The 13,388-nt window shown below is 41.4% G+C and overlaps 1 protein-coding gene across 1 annotated transcript in view; it reads right to left on the reverse strand.

The window, feature by feature from the left end:
* LOC123773843 (mucin-2) overlaps nucleotides 1-13,388 on the reverse strand; it is a 52,157-nt gene that overhangs the window by 6,360 nt on the left and 32,409 nt on the right. The window contains exons 5-6 of the mRNA XM_069318899.1: nucleotides 7,503-9,725; nucleotides 6,861-7,094 (exon numbers count right to left, since the gene is read on the reverse strand). Coding sequence (XP_069175000.1) covers nucleotides 6,861-7,094; nucleotides 7,503-9,725 — 2,457 coding nt within the window. The remainder of the gene's footprint in view (nucleotides 1-6,860; nucleotides 7,095-7,502; nucleotides 9,726-13,388) is intronic.

Genomic DNA, 13,388 nt, shown 5'->3' on the forward strand with positions numbered 1-13,388 from the left:
AATTTAACCAATCATTAAGGACGCCATCCACCACTTGACGAGTTTTGTAGCGTAGTCGGATCTCAACCGAATGGTCTCGGGTTTGATTCCCGAGCAGTCTGAGACATTTAGGCCCCTTACTTTAAACCCAGTGTTTCCGTTCACCTACCATGTTATGGGCCTGACAGCTGAGTGAACAGCGCTTGGTATTCGTAGTGTTAAGGTTCGGGGTTCGAGCCCCGAACCTTAGGCAATGGGACCTAATGACATCTTTAGGATTTGTAGTCCAAAGATTCGGGGTTCGAGGCAGAAACAAATGGGCAGAGTTTGTTTCACCCTTATGCACCTAGCAGTAAATAGGTACCTGGGAGCTAGACAGCTGCTATGGGCTGCTTCCTGGGGATGTGTAACAAAAAGAAGGCGTGGTCGAGGACCGGGCCGCGGGGAAACTAAGCTACGAAATCATCTCAAGATAACCATTAAATAGGTCCCCTAGAGTTGGACAACTGTTATGGGCGCATCTTCGTGTAGCAGTCGTTGGCCTAGAGGGGGGGGGGGGGGACGTCAATATACTAAACAATCAAAATTCTTGTTCCCGACAATGGGAAACCAAACAATATTGAGACAGAGTGTTGTCATCTTCTGAGTGACATTCACTAGTTGAGAATTACACTTGAATGACTTGGCAAACAAGCTGCAATGAATTTAATTTTGAGTGATGCCTAGCTTCCATTGTCAAGGTCAACTAAAAGGCATTGCATCATGGTCAACGAACCGCTTAAGGCAATTGAGCACATCACGATTGGTAAGATGATTCTGCCGTATCACTCTTCCAGTAAGGTCACTTTACCTGATCAGTTCCCACAGAGCTCAAGGTATCGTACCAGATACCGGAGAGCTGCAGGTACCAGCTACCGCAGACCTCAAGGTACCAGCTGACCAGCTACTGCAGAGCTGCAGGTATGACCAGCTGACCTGCTACCGTCGTTGTTAAAGATTCACTACCTGGAACAAAAAGCTCAAAGAAGCACGGGTTATGGTGAGCCCGTAGTTCCAGCTACAGCAGAGCTGAAGGTACCTGACCAGCTACCGCAGAACTGAAGGTACCTGATCAGCTACCACAGAGCTCATTAAGGGGGTACCAGCTGACCAGCTACCGTTGTTGTTAAAGATTCACTACCTGGGACAAAGAGCTCAAAGTAGCACGGGTTATGGTGAGCCCGTAGTTCCAGCTACTGCAGACCTCAAGGGAGCAGCTGACTAGCGGGAAAAATTATAGTGACGGAGGTTTGACAATAATGTATCATCCATAAACCTTTACCTTTTGGACTTGATATAGCGTTTTAAGCCATCCTGAAGATTCGCACGTCGAGTTTGTGGTGATTTAGATTCCTAGATAGTTAATAGATAATTACCCGTATCCTAGATATGGGTAATTATTAGCAAAGAACCATTTGCTTCAGTAAAGGCAAGGGTACCGATAGGCCTTTATATCTTTTAACACATCTTGAATCTCGGGGAAAACTATTAAATTCCTAAAAAAAATCAAACACCCTGAATATTTAAAGATTGGATGTCTTCAGTAATAATTATATATTAAGTATTCTGACATAATGTAATTCTTTGCATACTTTGAAAATAAAATTAATTACATGTTGACAATTTGCAACTTATAATTACATTAAGTTATACCTGAAACGCTCTACACACTAGGGCTTTATGTAATATAATGCACATGTCTTACGGAGACTCCACTGTATCATATCTCTAATGTATATATTTTATATAAATAAAAGTATCATTATAAAAATTATATTCTTTAGTAATACCAATCAGATGACTGTTGGAATGCGAGAGTGTAGTAGGCACGGCTTAGTCGCTTTACCACAGTGTACTTAATAATTTACTGTTGCTAAGGTGAACACGAAAATATATAAATAATATGATTATAACAAAACCTACTGATGACTGATAAGTTACAAAACAGCTCTATGAAACTATGTGAACGATCGTACAAATATCGACGTGATGGACAAATACAAAGGAGAATTTGGTACTATTCATTGAATAGTCCGACTACATTAGTTATTATAAGTACTTTCATTTTAGGAAGATGGACGGGATTATAATTATTACCATAGTTATTATTCTTATTGGGTAACAAGGCCGTAGCCATGCTACCCAAGTATTGTGTGGTCATAATGTATGTTTATTCTTTTTAAAATATTACATGCCCCATCACTTAACCCTTACTATTCATAAATCAAATATTATCCTTCAGTCCCAACCCCCCAAAAAACTACCTCTAACGGGCTATTCATGCCCGTGCGATCGTTAGCTGGTGGCGTCTGGTCCCTCGCCGAGACAGCAGGTGCAGGTGTCACGGGTACTGGAGGGGGGAGGAGGTGTGTCTAGATGCAACCCATCCTTCAAATTGACTACGTTTTTATACTAAATGTAATAAGCACATTACCTGACTCACACATAATATATAATTGTACTTATGAGGCTGTTATATTTACCTCCCCATTTATACTCCTCGTTTTCTGTTAAGACAGAATTTTAGGAGGAAGTTTTAAGGGTCGGATTGCTTTACACAAGTTTTAAATATTATGAATTTCTTTTTCAGTTTTATTAAACGATAGAGATTTTATACAAAATTTGAAAAAAAATCTTGAGTTACTTTAAAATTTATTGAAATATTTTAATTTTGTTTTATTTTATAAAACTGTAATATCAATATAGCTATTGGTTAAGTAGTAATTGTAATTAAGAAGCAATAAAATGCTTATCTTCAAAAACTAAGACGGTTAGGTTAGGTCATGGTTCTATTTTCAGCTTTTCAGGAAAACTCAAATATTCACAATATATTTGACTATGGTTTAATACTAAGTGAAAATAAGTACAATTCCTTACTGCCATACATAGTACATAATTGCACTCATGGGGCTTTTACATTTACCTCCCCATTTTTTTTAGGAAGGACTGCTAAATATCCATACGTTTTGGGCACGTATTGTTGTTGTCGATGATGTTGGAGCATTAAATAATATAACTGACACAGCATCATCACTGTGTTATGTGTTGCGGGTGTTTTCAAAGTTTACAAAACATTAAATTATAAATTCTATTGAAAATAAAATAAAAAATATTACATTACATCCCATTTTTAATAAATGGCGTGACCCTGATCACCAGTATCATACGTTGGTGAATAAGCGGTAAAGGAGCAGGCAGATTACCACCGAGCAGCGGCAGGCTGCTCGGTGGCAGAACAGGCAGCGGAGTACAACACCGAGAGTTGTACTCCGCTGCTCGGTGTATATACCCCTGAGAGTTTCGTCTTGAAGAATGTCCAGGACTAAAGTATTCTTGCTTTTTGGTCAGTAAGAACTCTTGTGCCCTTTATTAACTCTCTAGAGTTTGACGGGCCTTAAGCCCAGTACCACCACTACATCCATCACACAAAACCCAACATAACTTACGCCTTCTGGGCAATGGGACTTAATGACATCTTTTGCAATGCACTTGCAAGCAGCTCTTGTAAAATATTGTAATGCAACAAAATGCTTGTTCCTGTTTTCTCTCTCACCCATTGGGTAATCTTTTTCGTTGTGTAATTCTATTAAATGATGATCTACGAGCTGTGCTCTCAAATAATGAATCGCATTTTGACGTCACAATCAACGAACAAAATATGATGTACTACAAATCACAGCGGTTCACAAACAGCTCCGTTTTCTATGCGTGGGTCCATCGGTTAGGTTAGTTTCGGACAATTTATTAAATAATTTTCTGTCAATTGTGACAACTCGAGAGGACGGGCTGGATCATCACCATGTACAGTATAATTCTGTCGAAAATCAGTTTGCATTTTTCAACCCATCCTCAACTAATTCCATCAGCCTAGCGGCTTTTACCATATAAGACTTTGATAATATTGGTAGTGTAGCAGTAGTAGGCATCCATCAGTCTCTAGAGACTATATGGAGTTGCACTCTGGTGTCGGCCTGGTCTGGAGTAGCCTCACCAGGGCACAAAGCCAGGGTAGGTTGATTCAGGGGAGAAGCTGTTACCCAGGCAGCAGGTTCCGCCCCCACGGCGCTGAAAGTCTCCAATGGAACGGCATACGCCAATCCGTATGCCTTTATAATGCTGTATAAAAACTAAATTACATTCTAAAGTGGTATGATTATGTTGATTTAGGTGAATTAACAGTATGTAGAGGCAGTTAACGAAACACGTCTCGAGTCATACCTTAGAACATATTCAGGTTGAGGAAAGTTACCAGCTAAAGCAGATTATCGCCAACAAGAGATAATCATATACTACACTTACACAACTCATCCTCAGGCTATGCTCCTCCAGGCTGCGGCGGCCACCAACCCATCCTCACACTATGCTCCCTCAAGATATTTACAGCCTCAAAGATATATTCATCACTTTTAACAATAATTTAGTAAGTGTGGGTAGCAATGTTGAATCTTCCTTAATTATATTCGATGGCGTTATGGTGTCTCATGGCTGGAGCTCCTACACAATGTTTCATGACCTTCTTTTCCGTAATGATATATAATGACAATATATATAATGTTCTTTTTCCATGGTGTAGTGCCCCAAAAGTTTGAGAGGTGTTGCTTCTTGTTCCTGTGTACGTATTATTATTAACATCTTTATTGACAAAATTAATTACAATTTTGCCTAATCTGAGGATTTTGATAGTCTTATTAAATTGAGGTTAATGCTAGTATTCACTGTCACGCAGGACAGAGGGTCATACATAAGGTCTGTGTACGACAGCGTTTTTGGTGTTATAGATATTTCAGGTATACTATGTTCATAAATCCTCAGAGTTAGTTGACCAAACCACATACTAGAAAGTGAAGGGACGACGACGTTTCGGTCCGTCTTGGACCATTCTCAAGGCGATTGTGATGAAGGAAGATTGATGATTGATTGATTAAAGATTAAGCCACCCAAGAGGTGGCACGGGCATGAATAGCCCGTAAGTGGTGGCCCTTTTGAGCCATTACCAGTATCGAGAGATGATACTGGAGATCTGTGGAGGCGCGACTGCACCCTGCGTGACGGGAGATGTCTCCCGGACCAAATGGTGACCAAATGGTGGATGAAGGAAGATTGATTGATAAAGATTAAACCACCCAAGAGGTGGCACGGGCATGAATAGCCCGTAAGTGGTACAATTTTTGTTTTCAGTACTCTGAGGTTGCATTTGACCATCAAGCTGTTATCGCGGGGGAGGATACTGCTTCACAGTCTTTATGAGGGTGTCCAGCTGCATGAAGGAAGGAGTTTAAAGGCAATCAATAGGCAAGAGAGAGGTGAGGAGAAGAAAATCTTAGAGGAAGAACCTCAGAGTTAGGTTTCTGGGTGCCTCACCTGCATACTCTTTGTCACAGTTACTACATTATTCCAGTGTAAAGTCATACTGGCGTGACCCTGTTAATTGTTGCTAGTTCTTCTAATAAAGGTGGTGATGATGTAGGTGATAATTCCTATATTGGTTTTATTGCAGATGTGGATAATGTTCGTTGGATATTCTGTTAAAAGAATTAGCCGACGTTTTGATTCTGTATAATCTCGAAATTGTTGATAAGTTGTTACATCATTGCATGAAGGGGACATTCCCTGCTTTTTGTGTTATTTATATGTTTTTTTGTTTTGAGTGCCACAAGAAAGATAAAAAAAATTAGTTATATGCAGAGCTGTATTTCAAAGAAAGCAGAAATTTTAACGATATATATTTTGTGATCAAAATATGCTGTGTCAGATGAACAAAATTTTTAGCAAAACATTAGCTGACAATTCGCCTGTATTCCATATAGTTTTATATATATAAAATACTGGCGACTATTATATAAAATAATAAATTATATATAAAATACTGGCGACCAGACGACTCACTAGAAAATGAAGGGAAGACGACGTTTCGGTCCGTCCTGGACCATTCTCAAGTCGATCGATCTCAAGTTGATTATTCTCACAATCGACTTGAGAATGGTCCAGGATGGACCGAAACGTCGTCGTCCCTTCATTTTCTAGTGTGTGGTCTGTTTACTAAAAATGTTGTTCATTTGGCACAGCATCATCACTGTATTATGTGTTGCGAGTGTTTTCAAAGTTTACAAAACATTAAATTATAAATTCTATTGAAAATAAAATACAAAATATTACATTACATCCCATTTTTAATAAATTAGACAAGAAAACAATAATTTCAATATAAAAACTTTTATTTCCCTAAAACTGAGATTGCACAATACTAACAATATTCGTAATGCCTAATGTTCTACAATCGACAATATTTATCCAGTAACAATGAAGAGGTCGATGATTGAGCGAAGCAGAAGACAATATGTCCGTGGGGTGAGATAGATGGGTAATGGGTGCAGTGAGGACACAGACGTGTTATTTCCTAAATAACCACAGTCCATCTTGTCCTCTTAATATTCAGTTTGTAAAAGTTCACTAACACTTAGTGGCACTTATAGATTACACAACTTGGCCTGTATTGAGAGAACACAGTTTGGTGAGACTGCTGACTTTGTGGTCAGCTTACCACAAGACATTTCATTCGGCAATACATACTGGAGTCAACATTGAGAGCAATTTTCTCCATGAAAGCTTCATGTAAGAAATCAACTTGAGATATGGAATATGAGCATTTGTTTACCATGTATACCAAACCATAACTAATAACAACGAATAAATTAATTTTCCTCCAAAAGTAATAGGTATAAGATTTATAAGAATGCTATATACCCTAATAAAACGCGAGGTTCGGAAAAAAATTATTAGCAGATTTGAATTGCCTTGTGAAACAACCTGTGGGAATTAGGAACTCGATGCGCCTCTTGTTAATTGTTGGTGTTTAGTGCCTGGGAGGGGTAGCTAGCCTCACCCTCGTAAGTTACCTTGGCTACGTAACCCAGGTCCTTGTCCGCCGTAAAGGTGACGATTTGCTTGCGACCATCGGGGAGTACAACTGAGTACTCGCCGGTCGTTAGTATGCCGTCAGAGTTCGCTCTATGACTGTAGAAGTTACCATTGTACTCGTCGTTCACAGCGTAAGCGAAGTCGAATGGCATCCCCTTCTGTGGAAGTGAGAAAAAAAATTGCGGCTCGTACTCAAGAATTACCATAGTTTACCCTCAGAACACGATAATAAAGAAGTCTATCCTATGTTTTATGTGTACGATAGTGAAGGGTGAAATGAGAAACATAAAAAATGGGTGCCCTAACATCTCACCTTCTGCACGGTTGAAACTCAAGCTTTATCGCTTACGAATCGTGTGTGTGCCCCTTTATACACTACATAATGTAATGTTCTACAGTGTGTTATTTATTTTATCTAGTAGAATCTAAATTGTTATGTAATGTATAATCTCCAAGGAGTAACTACGTAATGTATAACTACATAGTAAATAAATATATTTGAAAAATATCACAGGTAACCAACTGCGTAAACATACAACATCCAAATTTAATACAAAATTATATACCTCATTATATGCTGGCCCAGTATTATAGCCGGAAGTTAGCTGTCGTGATTCAAGGGATGCATCTTGCGACGACAGAAGCGAGTTTTCCTCATCAAATGAGCCCGCCACACCACCTGCAAACCCAGATGCTCCATACGAGCCTGTTAGTCCAGTTGAGCCCTGGGAACCTGAAAATCCGATAGAGCCCTGGGAACTGGCAAATCCCGTAGAGCCCTGGGAGCTGGCAAATCCCGTAGAGCCCTGGGAACCTGCATATCCGGTAGAGCCCTGGGTACCAGCAAATCCAGTAGAGCCTTGGGTACTGGCAAATCCGGCAGAGCCCTGGGAACCTGCATATCCGGTAGAGCCCTGGGAACCTGCATATCCGGCAGAGCCCTGGGAACCTGTAAATCCGGCAGAGCCCTGGGAACCGGCCAGGTTGGTGCCAGTGAATGGCACAGGACCATAGGCAGTGTTGGCTCCCCCGAAGGAGCCAGCTGGTCCCACGCCGCCGGCCGATGCGCTGCCAAAACCAACATTTATGACCTCATTAGAGGATTTGTAAGCTGACGAGGATTCTGATGAGAAACTTGAGGACTCTGATGAGTGAGAAGATGAACCAAAGCTCTGTCTAGGTGCAGTGTAGGATGGTACAGGTGTACCGTAGGTTGGTTTAGGTGGAGTGTAAGAGGGTACAGGCGTACCGTAGGTTGGTTTAGGTGGAGTATAGGATGGTTGGGATGGAACATAGGTCGGTCTAGGTGTTCCATAGGTTGGTTTAGGTGGAGTGTAAGAGGGTACAGGCGTACCGTAGGTTGGTTTGGGTGGAGTATAGGAAGGTTGAGGTGGAACATAGGTCGGTCTAGGTGTTCCATAGGTTGGTTTAGGTGGAGTATAAGAGGGTACAGGCGTACCGTAGGTTGGTTTGGGTGGAGCATAGGTCGGTATAGGTGGGGTGTAAGATGGTGTAGGAGTACCGTAGGTCGGTTTAGGTGGTGTATAGGATGGTTGAGGTGGAACGTAGGTCGGTTTAGGGGTACCATAGGTCGGTTTAGGGGGACCATAGGATGGTTGAGGCGGAACGTAGGTCGGTTTAGGTGGTGTATAGGATGGTTGAGGTGGAACATAGGTCGGTTTAGGTGTTCCATAGGTCGGTTTAGGTGGTGTATAGGATGGTTGAGGTGGACCGTAGGTCGGTTTAGGCGCTCCATAGGTTGGTTTAGGTGGTGTATAGGTTGGTTTAGGTGGTGTATAGGATGGTTGAGGTGGAACATAGGTCGGTTTAGGTGAATAGGATGGTTGAGGCGGAACATAGGTCGGTTTAGGCGTTCCATAGGTCGGTTTAGGTGGTGTATAGGATGGTTGAGGTGGAACATAGGTCGGTTTAGGCGTTCCATAGGTCGGTTTAGGTGGTGTATAGGATGGTTGAGGTGGAACATAGGTCGGTTTAGGTGAATAGGATGGTTGAGGTGGAACATAGGTCGGTTTAGGTGTTCCATAGGTCGATTTAGGTGGTGTATAGGATGGTTTAGGTGGTGTATAGGATGGTTGAGGCGGAACGTAGGTCGGTTTAGGTGAATAGGATGGTTGAGGTGGAACGTAGGTAGGTTTAGGCGTTCCATAGGTCGGTTTAGGTGGTGTATAGGATGGTTGAGGTGGAACGTAGGTCGGTTTAGGTGGTGTATAGGATGGTTGAGGTGGAACATAGGTCGGTTTAGGTGTTCCATAGGTTGGTTTAGGTGGTGTATAGGATGGTTGAGGTGGAACATAGGTCGGTTTAGGTGTTCCATATGTTGGTTTAGGTGGTGTATAGGATGGTTTAGGTGGTGTATAGGATGGTTTAGGTGTTCCATAGGTTGGTTTAGGTGGTGTATAGGATGGTTGAGGTGGAACGTAGGTTGGTTTAGGTGGGGTATAGGATGGTGTAGTTACGCCATATGGCGGAGGATCGTAAGACGGCCCAGGACTTGGTTGGCCGAAATCAGAGTCAATAGAGGGTAAACCGAAAGCTAGGCCGGCTAGAGCATCGTCAGGAGCGAGACCCACTGGTGGAAGGTATCCCGTGTCAGGCTCCGTGTAGGTGGGCCGGATCTGGTCTAGGTCCTCGCCTGGGAGGCCGAATGACTTGAACGGTGCATCGTAGGTGTACCCATCCTTGGTCTGAGGCTCCGGCTCTGCCCCAGCGTCCGGTGATGGACCAGCCAGCCCCAGGACACTCACCACCGCCCCACTCAACACTACCACCTGCAACACAACACTGTCACTTGCACCAAATCAATATCACCTGCACCACATCACTATCACCTTCACCACATCACTATTACCTTCACCACATCACTATCACCTTCACCACATCACTATCACCTTCACCACATCACTACCACCTGCACCACATCACTATCACCTTCACCACATCACTATCACCTTCACCACATCACTATCACCTTCACATCACTATCACCTTCACCACATCACTATCACCTTCACCACATCACTATCACCTTCACCACATCACTACCACCTGCACCACATCACTATCACCTTCACCACATCACTATCACCTTCACCACATCACTACCACCTGCACCACATCACTATCACCTTCACCACATCACCCTCACTTGTAACACTGTACTATTTTTTCACAACAAAACACACAATGCAGCGCAATGCTACAAATCATTGCCTGCACTTGTAATTAATTCTTTGTGTTACCAGCTAAACTACAACTGAAATCAGCTGACGCTTTGCACTGTAGGAAAGAAGAGACTAGATTTCTGATCATATATCACTAATAATGTAAATAATCTACATCTCTATCTTATATTACCTATTAGAAAGATAAATATTGTTAGCATACATGAAGATGTTAATTAGAAGAATTTTGGTCATGGTAGAATCTTACCTTTTATCTTGTAATATTGTGCTGGTTATATATGAGACTGTGCATTCACATCATCTTAGGTACTGAAAGACCTGTTTACCTCAGTAATAGCTAAATAAGTGTCGTAATTAGAAAACGGACTTATATTAATACTGTAATCTGCTTCATGTTCTGTTTCCTCAAAGAAACGAAGCTTTCGCATGAAGCCCTTTAGAATTATTTGGTCGAATTTAAGAGATCAACTAACGCGCAAATCTAAGCAGTGAATGTATCTATATTTTAATAACTAAAATAATATTTACTTTTATACACACTAAAAAGAAATGGGGTAAAACTACAAAAAAATATGGAATCGAGCTGATTTTTAGAAACACTCGCGTACAAAATATGTAAACATTTAGTTATCTGATAAGATAAAAGTTGGTAAATTATTTCTTCCAGTGTTTATATATTTTTTTTTAATATTACAATATTTATCCAAAGTTGCCACTCAACAATGTATATGTCTCAGAATGTTTGGTAATATGTTTATTGTTTGTGATGTGTGTCTATGTATGTATTAACACGATGTACTGAACGGGGTGAGAATAGCTTGAGCTACCTCATCCCTTTGTGTGTATTTTACCTCAATAAACTTATTTCAATTTCACAATGTATAATCCAGGTGAGGAAAACTTTAATTTCAGAATAAAGCTTCTCAGACATTTTAGGATAATTAGAGATTAAAGGAATGGGGAAATAGAGCGGTAACCTACGTCACACGATGGCTGCGGCAAATCATATTTACATATCTAAAAAAATATTTGCTTTCCTAAAAAAAAAAAAAACTTAGTTACAGCATAGCCCTCAATTCATTGATTAATGATAAACATAGTAACTGAGAGAATAAACATTAGGTTGACCAGACCACACACTAGAAGGTGAAGGGACGACGACGTTTCGGTCCGTCCTGGACCATTGTCAAGTCGATTGTGATAGCTAAATCGACAATCGACTTGAGAATGGTCCAGGACGACCAAAACGTCGTCGTCCCTTCACCTTCTAGTGTGTGGTCTGGTCAACTTTAACAACGTTATTGTGACTCATCGCCTGAATAAACATTAGGTTAACATTATACATATATTTTAAGAAAGGTACACATCTCGTAAGTTCTTGAAAGTTAAGGCCATGGAAGTAGCGGTGAAACTTAGAGACTGATGCAACTTTATAGCTGGAGGCTAATGACTCGAGCGTTGATGTGATTCAGCTGTATTGCTCAGACAAACGTCAAGACGTAAGGTCAGGGCATTCTTCAAACAAACGTCGATTGAGATCTTCAAAGTGCCAAAGTAAATGAAGAAATAACGCATTTTCAAAATATTCGAAGAAAAGTGAAAATGTTTATGCTAAGATTAAGCTTTAGATGAAGACAGTGAATAGTGTAAGTCTCCGTCATAAGAGATCCGTTCATCTATAGTACTTATCCTAGGGCCAAGAATTCTTTTCTATTAGAATATTCAACGAAGAAACAAAAGTTTGATCATTGTTGTAAAGGATAAAAAATAAAAAGACCTGTGACAACAGGTAGATCATGAACCGAAGATATCAGACCAACAATAGCCAATATGTGTGCGACCAGCGGGCTATGTAAATCAATAAACTTTTAAAGAGACTACTGTCTCTTTCAAAAAAGATGCTGTGTCAACATACAAGGCCGGCTTCAGCCAGCGAGAATGAGCGAGTGTTGATTAGGTTGATGACGAAAACAGACCAATATGGTGTCAGCCCTGTGTGAGAAAGTGGCCTGAGCGCCCTCCTGCGGTTCGCCGTGGGCGTGGCGCCAACTTAACCAGCACTGCTCTTGGTAAACAATCCAATTACATTATCGTACACAAGTCCCAGTTCTTCTTTCTCATTCTTCCTACACACTTTTTCCTAGCGATAAACATTGGAGTTAGACAACGTTCGCCAACAAGACCCTCTGAAGCTTTCATATTGATATATTCCACACTGATACTTTTCGTAACACAATATGATCGTAGGGTCGCGGCGGACGGAGGCATCAACACGGTCAATCTTCACGGCGTCGTGATCCGCTGGTGTTCGGTCTTCCTCGTATATCCTCCAGCGGTCGGCCGCCTCGGGTAGGAGGGGAGCCAGGGCGGGGAAGTGTCATTATAGAAAATGAGAGTTGCAAAATAAAAAATATATTTCACGCGTGCGCATAAGTTGACACGTATACAGCTATACGAGAAAGTGAGAGCGAGGTCTCGATAACCAAAGGTCTTCGTGTCAGTAAAAAAATATATATTTTTCTCTATTATTCACTGAATTAATCACGAGTTATTTAGTTTGTTCAGTTCAGTAGGGGTTATTTTCCGTTCCACTTCATAGCACTATGATACACTGGCGGCGGTTGAGTCACCTGATGAAGACGGGATTGGCTAGAGGAAGATGTGTGCGTGTTTATGTTGTTGAGATGTTACTGGAGCCATCATATTCTAAGTTAGTGGCGTGTTTTGGCGCAAGCAGGTCCTGTGTCGATGACCTATTACTGGAGCCAGCAGCAGGCCTTCTGAAGTGTTTGTGGCGTACGTTGTATCAGTAAACAGGTCATTTGCGTGACTTGTGACCTGTTTCTAACCCCCCCCCCCCCGAAGTGGCAAGGGGAGTTAGGGGACAACAAGTGTGGATCATTTTTGTCGGTGTCTGATTTTGGAAGCAGCCAGAGGATTTGCGTCAGTGAGGAGCAGGTATGTTTATAGGATGGGAGTGGTTTTTGTAGAAGCAGAGCCACGTTATTGTACTCGCAGATAGGAACGAGTCACAGGAGCATGTAGGTCATCAGTCATGGGTGGGGGGGGGATGGTAATCTTGGAAAGATTACCCGTCGATCCTGTCACTGCTAAAGTAAAAATAACACGTGTTAAAAATGCTAAAAAGAAACTCTCTACCAGGGAGAACATTGATACAGATATAGTCCCAGGATATAATAATCTCTTGCGAATGTATACAATAATTTGGCCCAAAACCCCCCACCAAAA

The sequence above is a fragment of the Procambarus clarkii genome, chromosome 91 (assembly GCF_040958095.1).
Source record: "Procambarus clarkii isolate CNS0578487 chromosome 91, FALCON_Pclarkii_2.0, whole genome shotgun sequence".
NCBI classification, from domain to species: domain Eukaryota; kingdom Metazoa; phylum Arthropoda; class Malacostraca; order Decapoda; family Cambaridae; genus Procambarus; species Procambarus clarkii.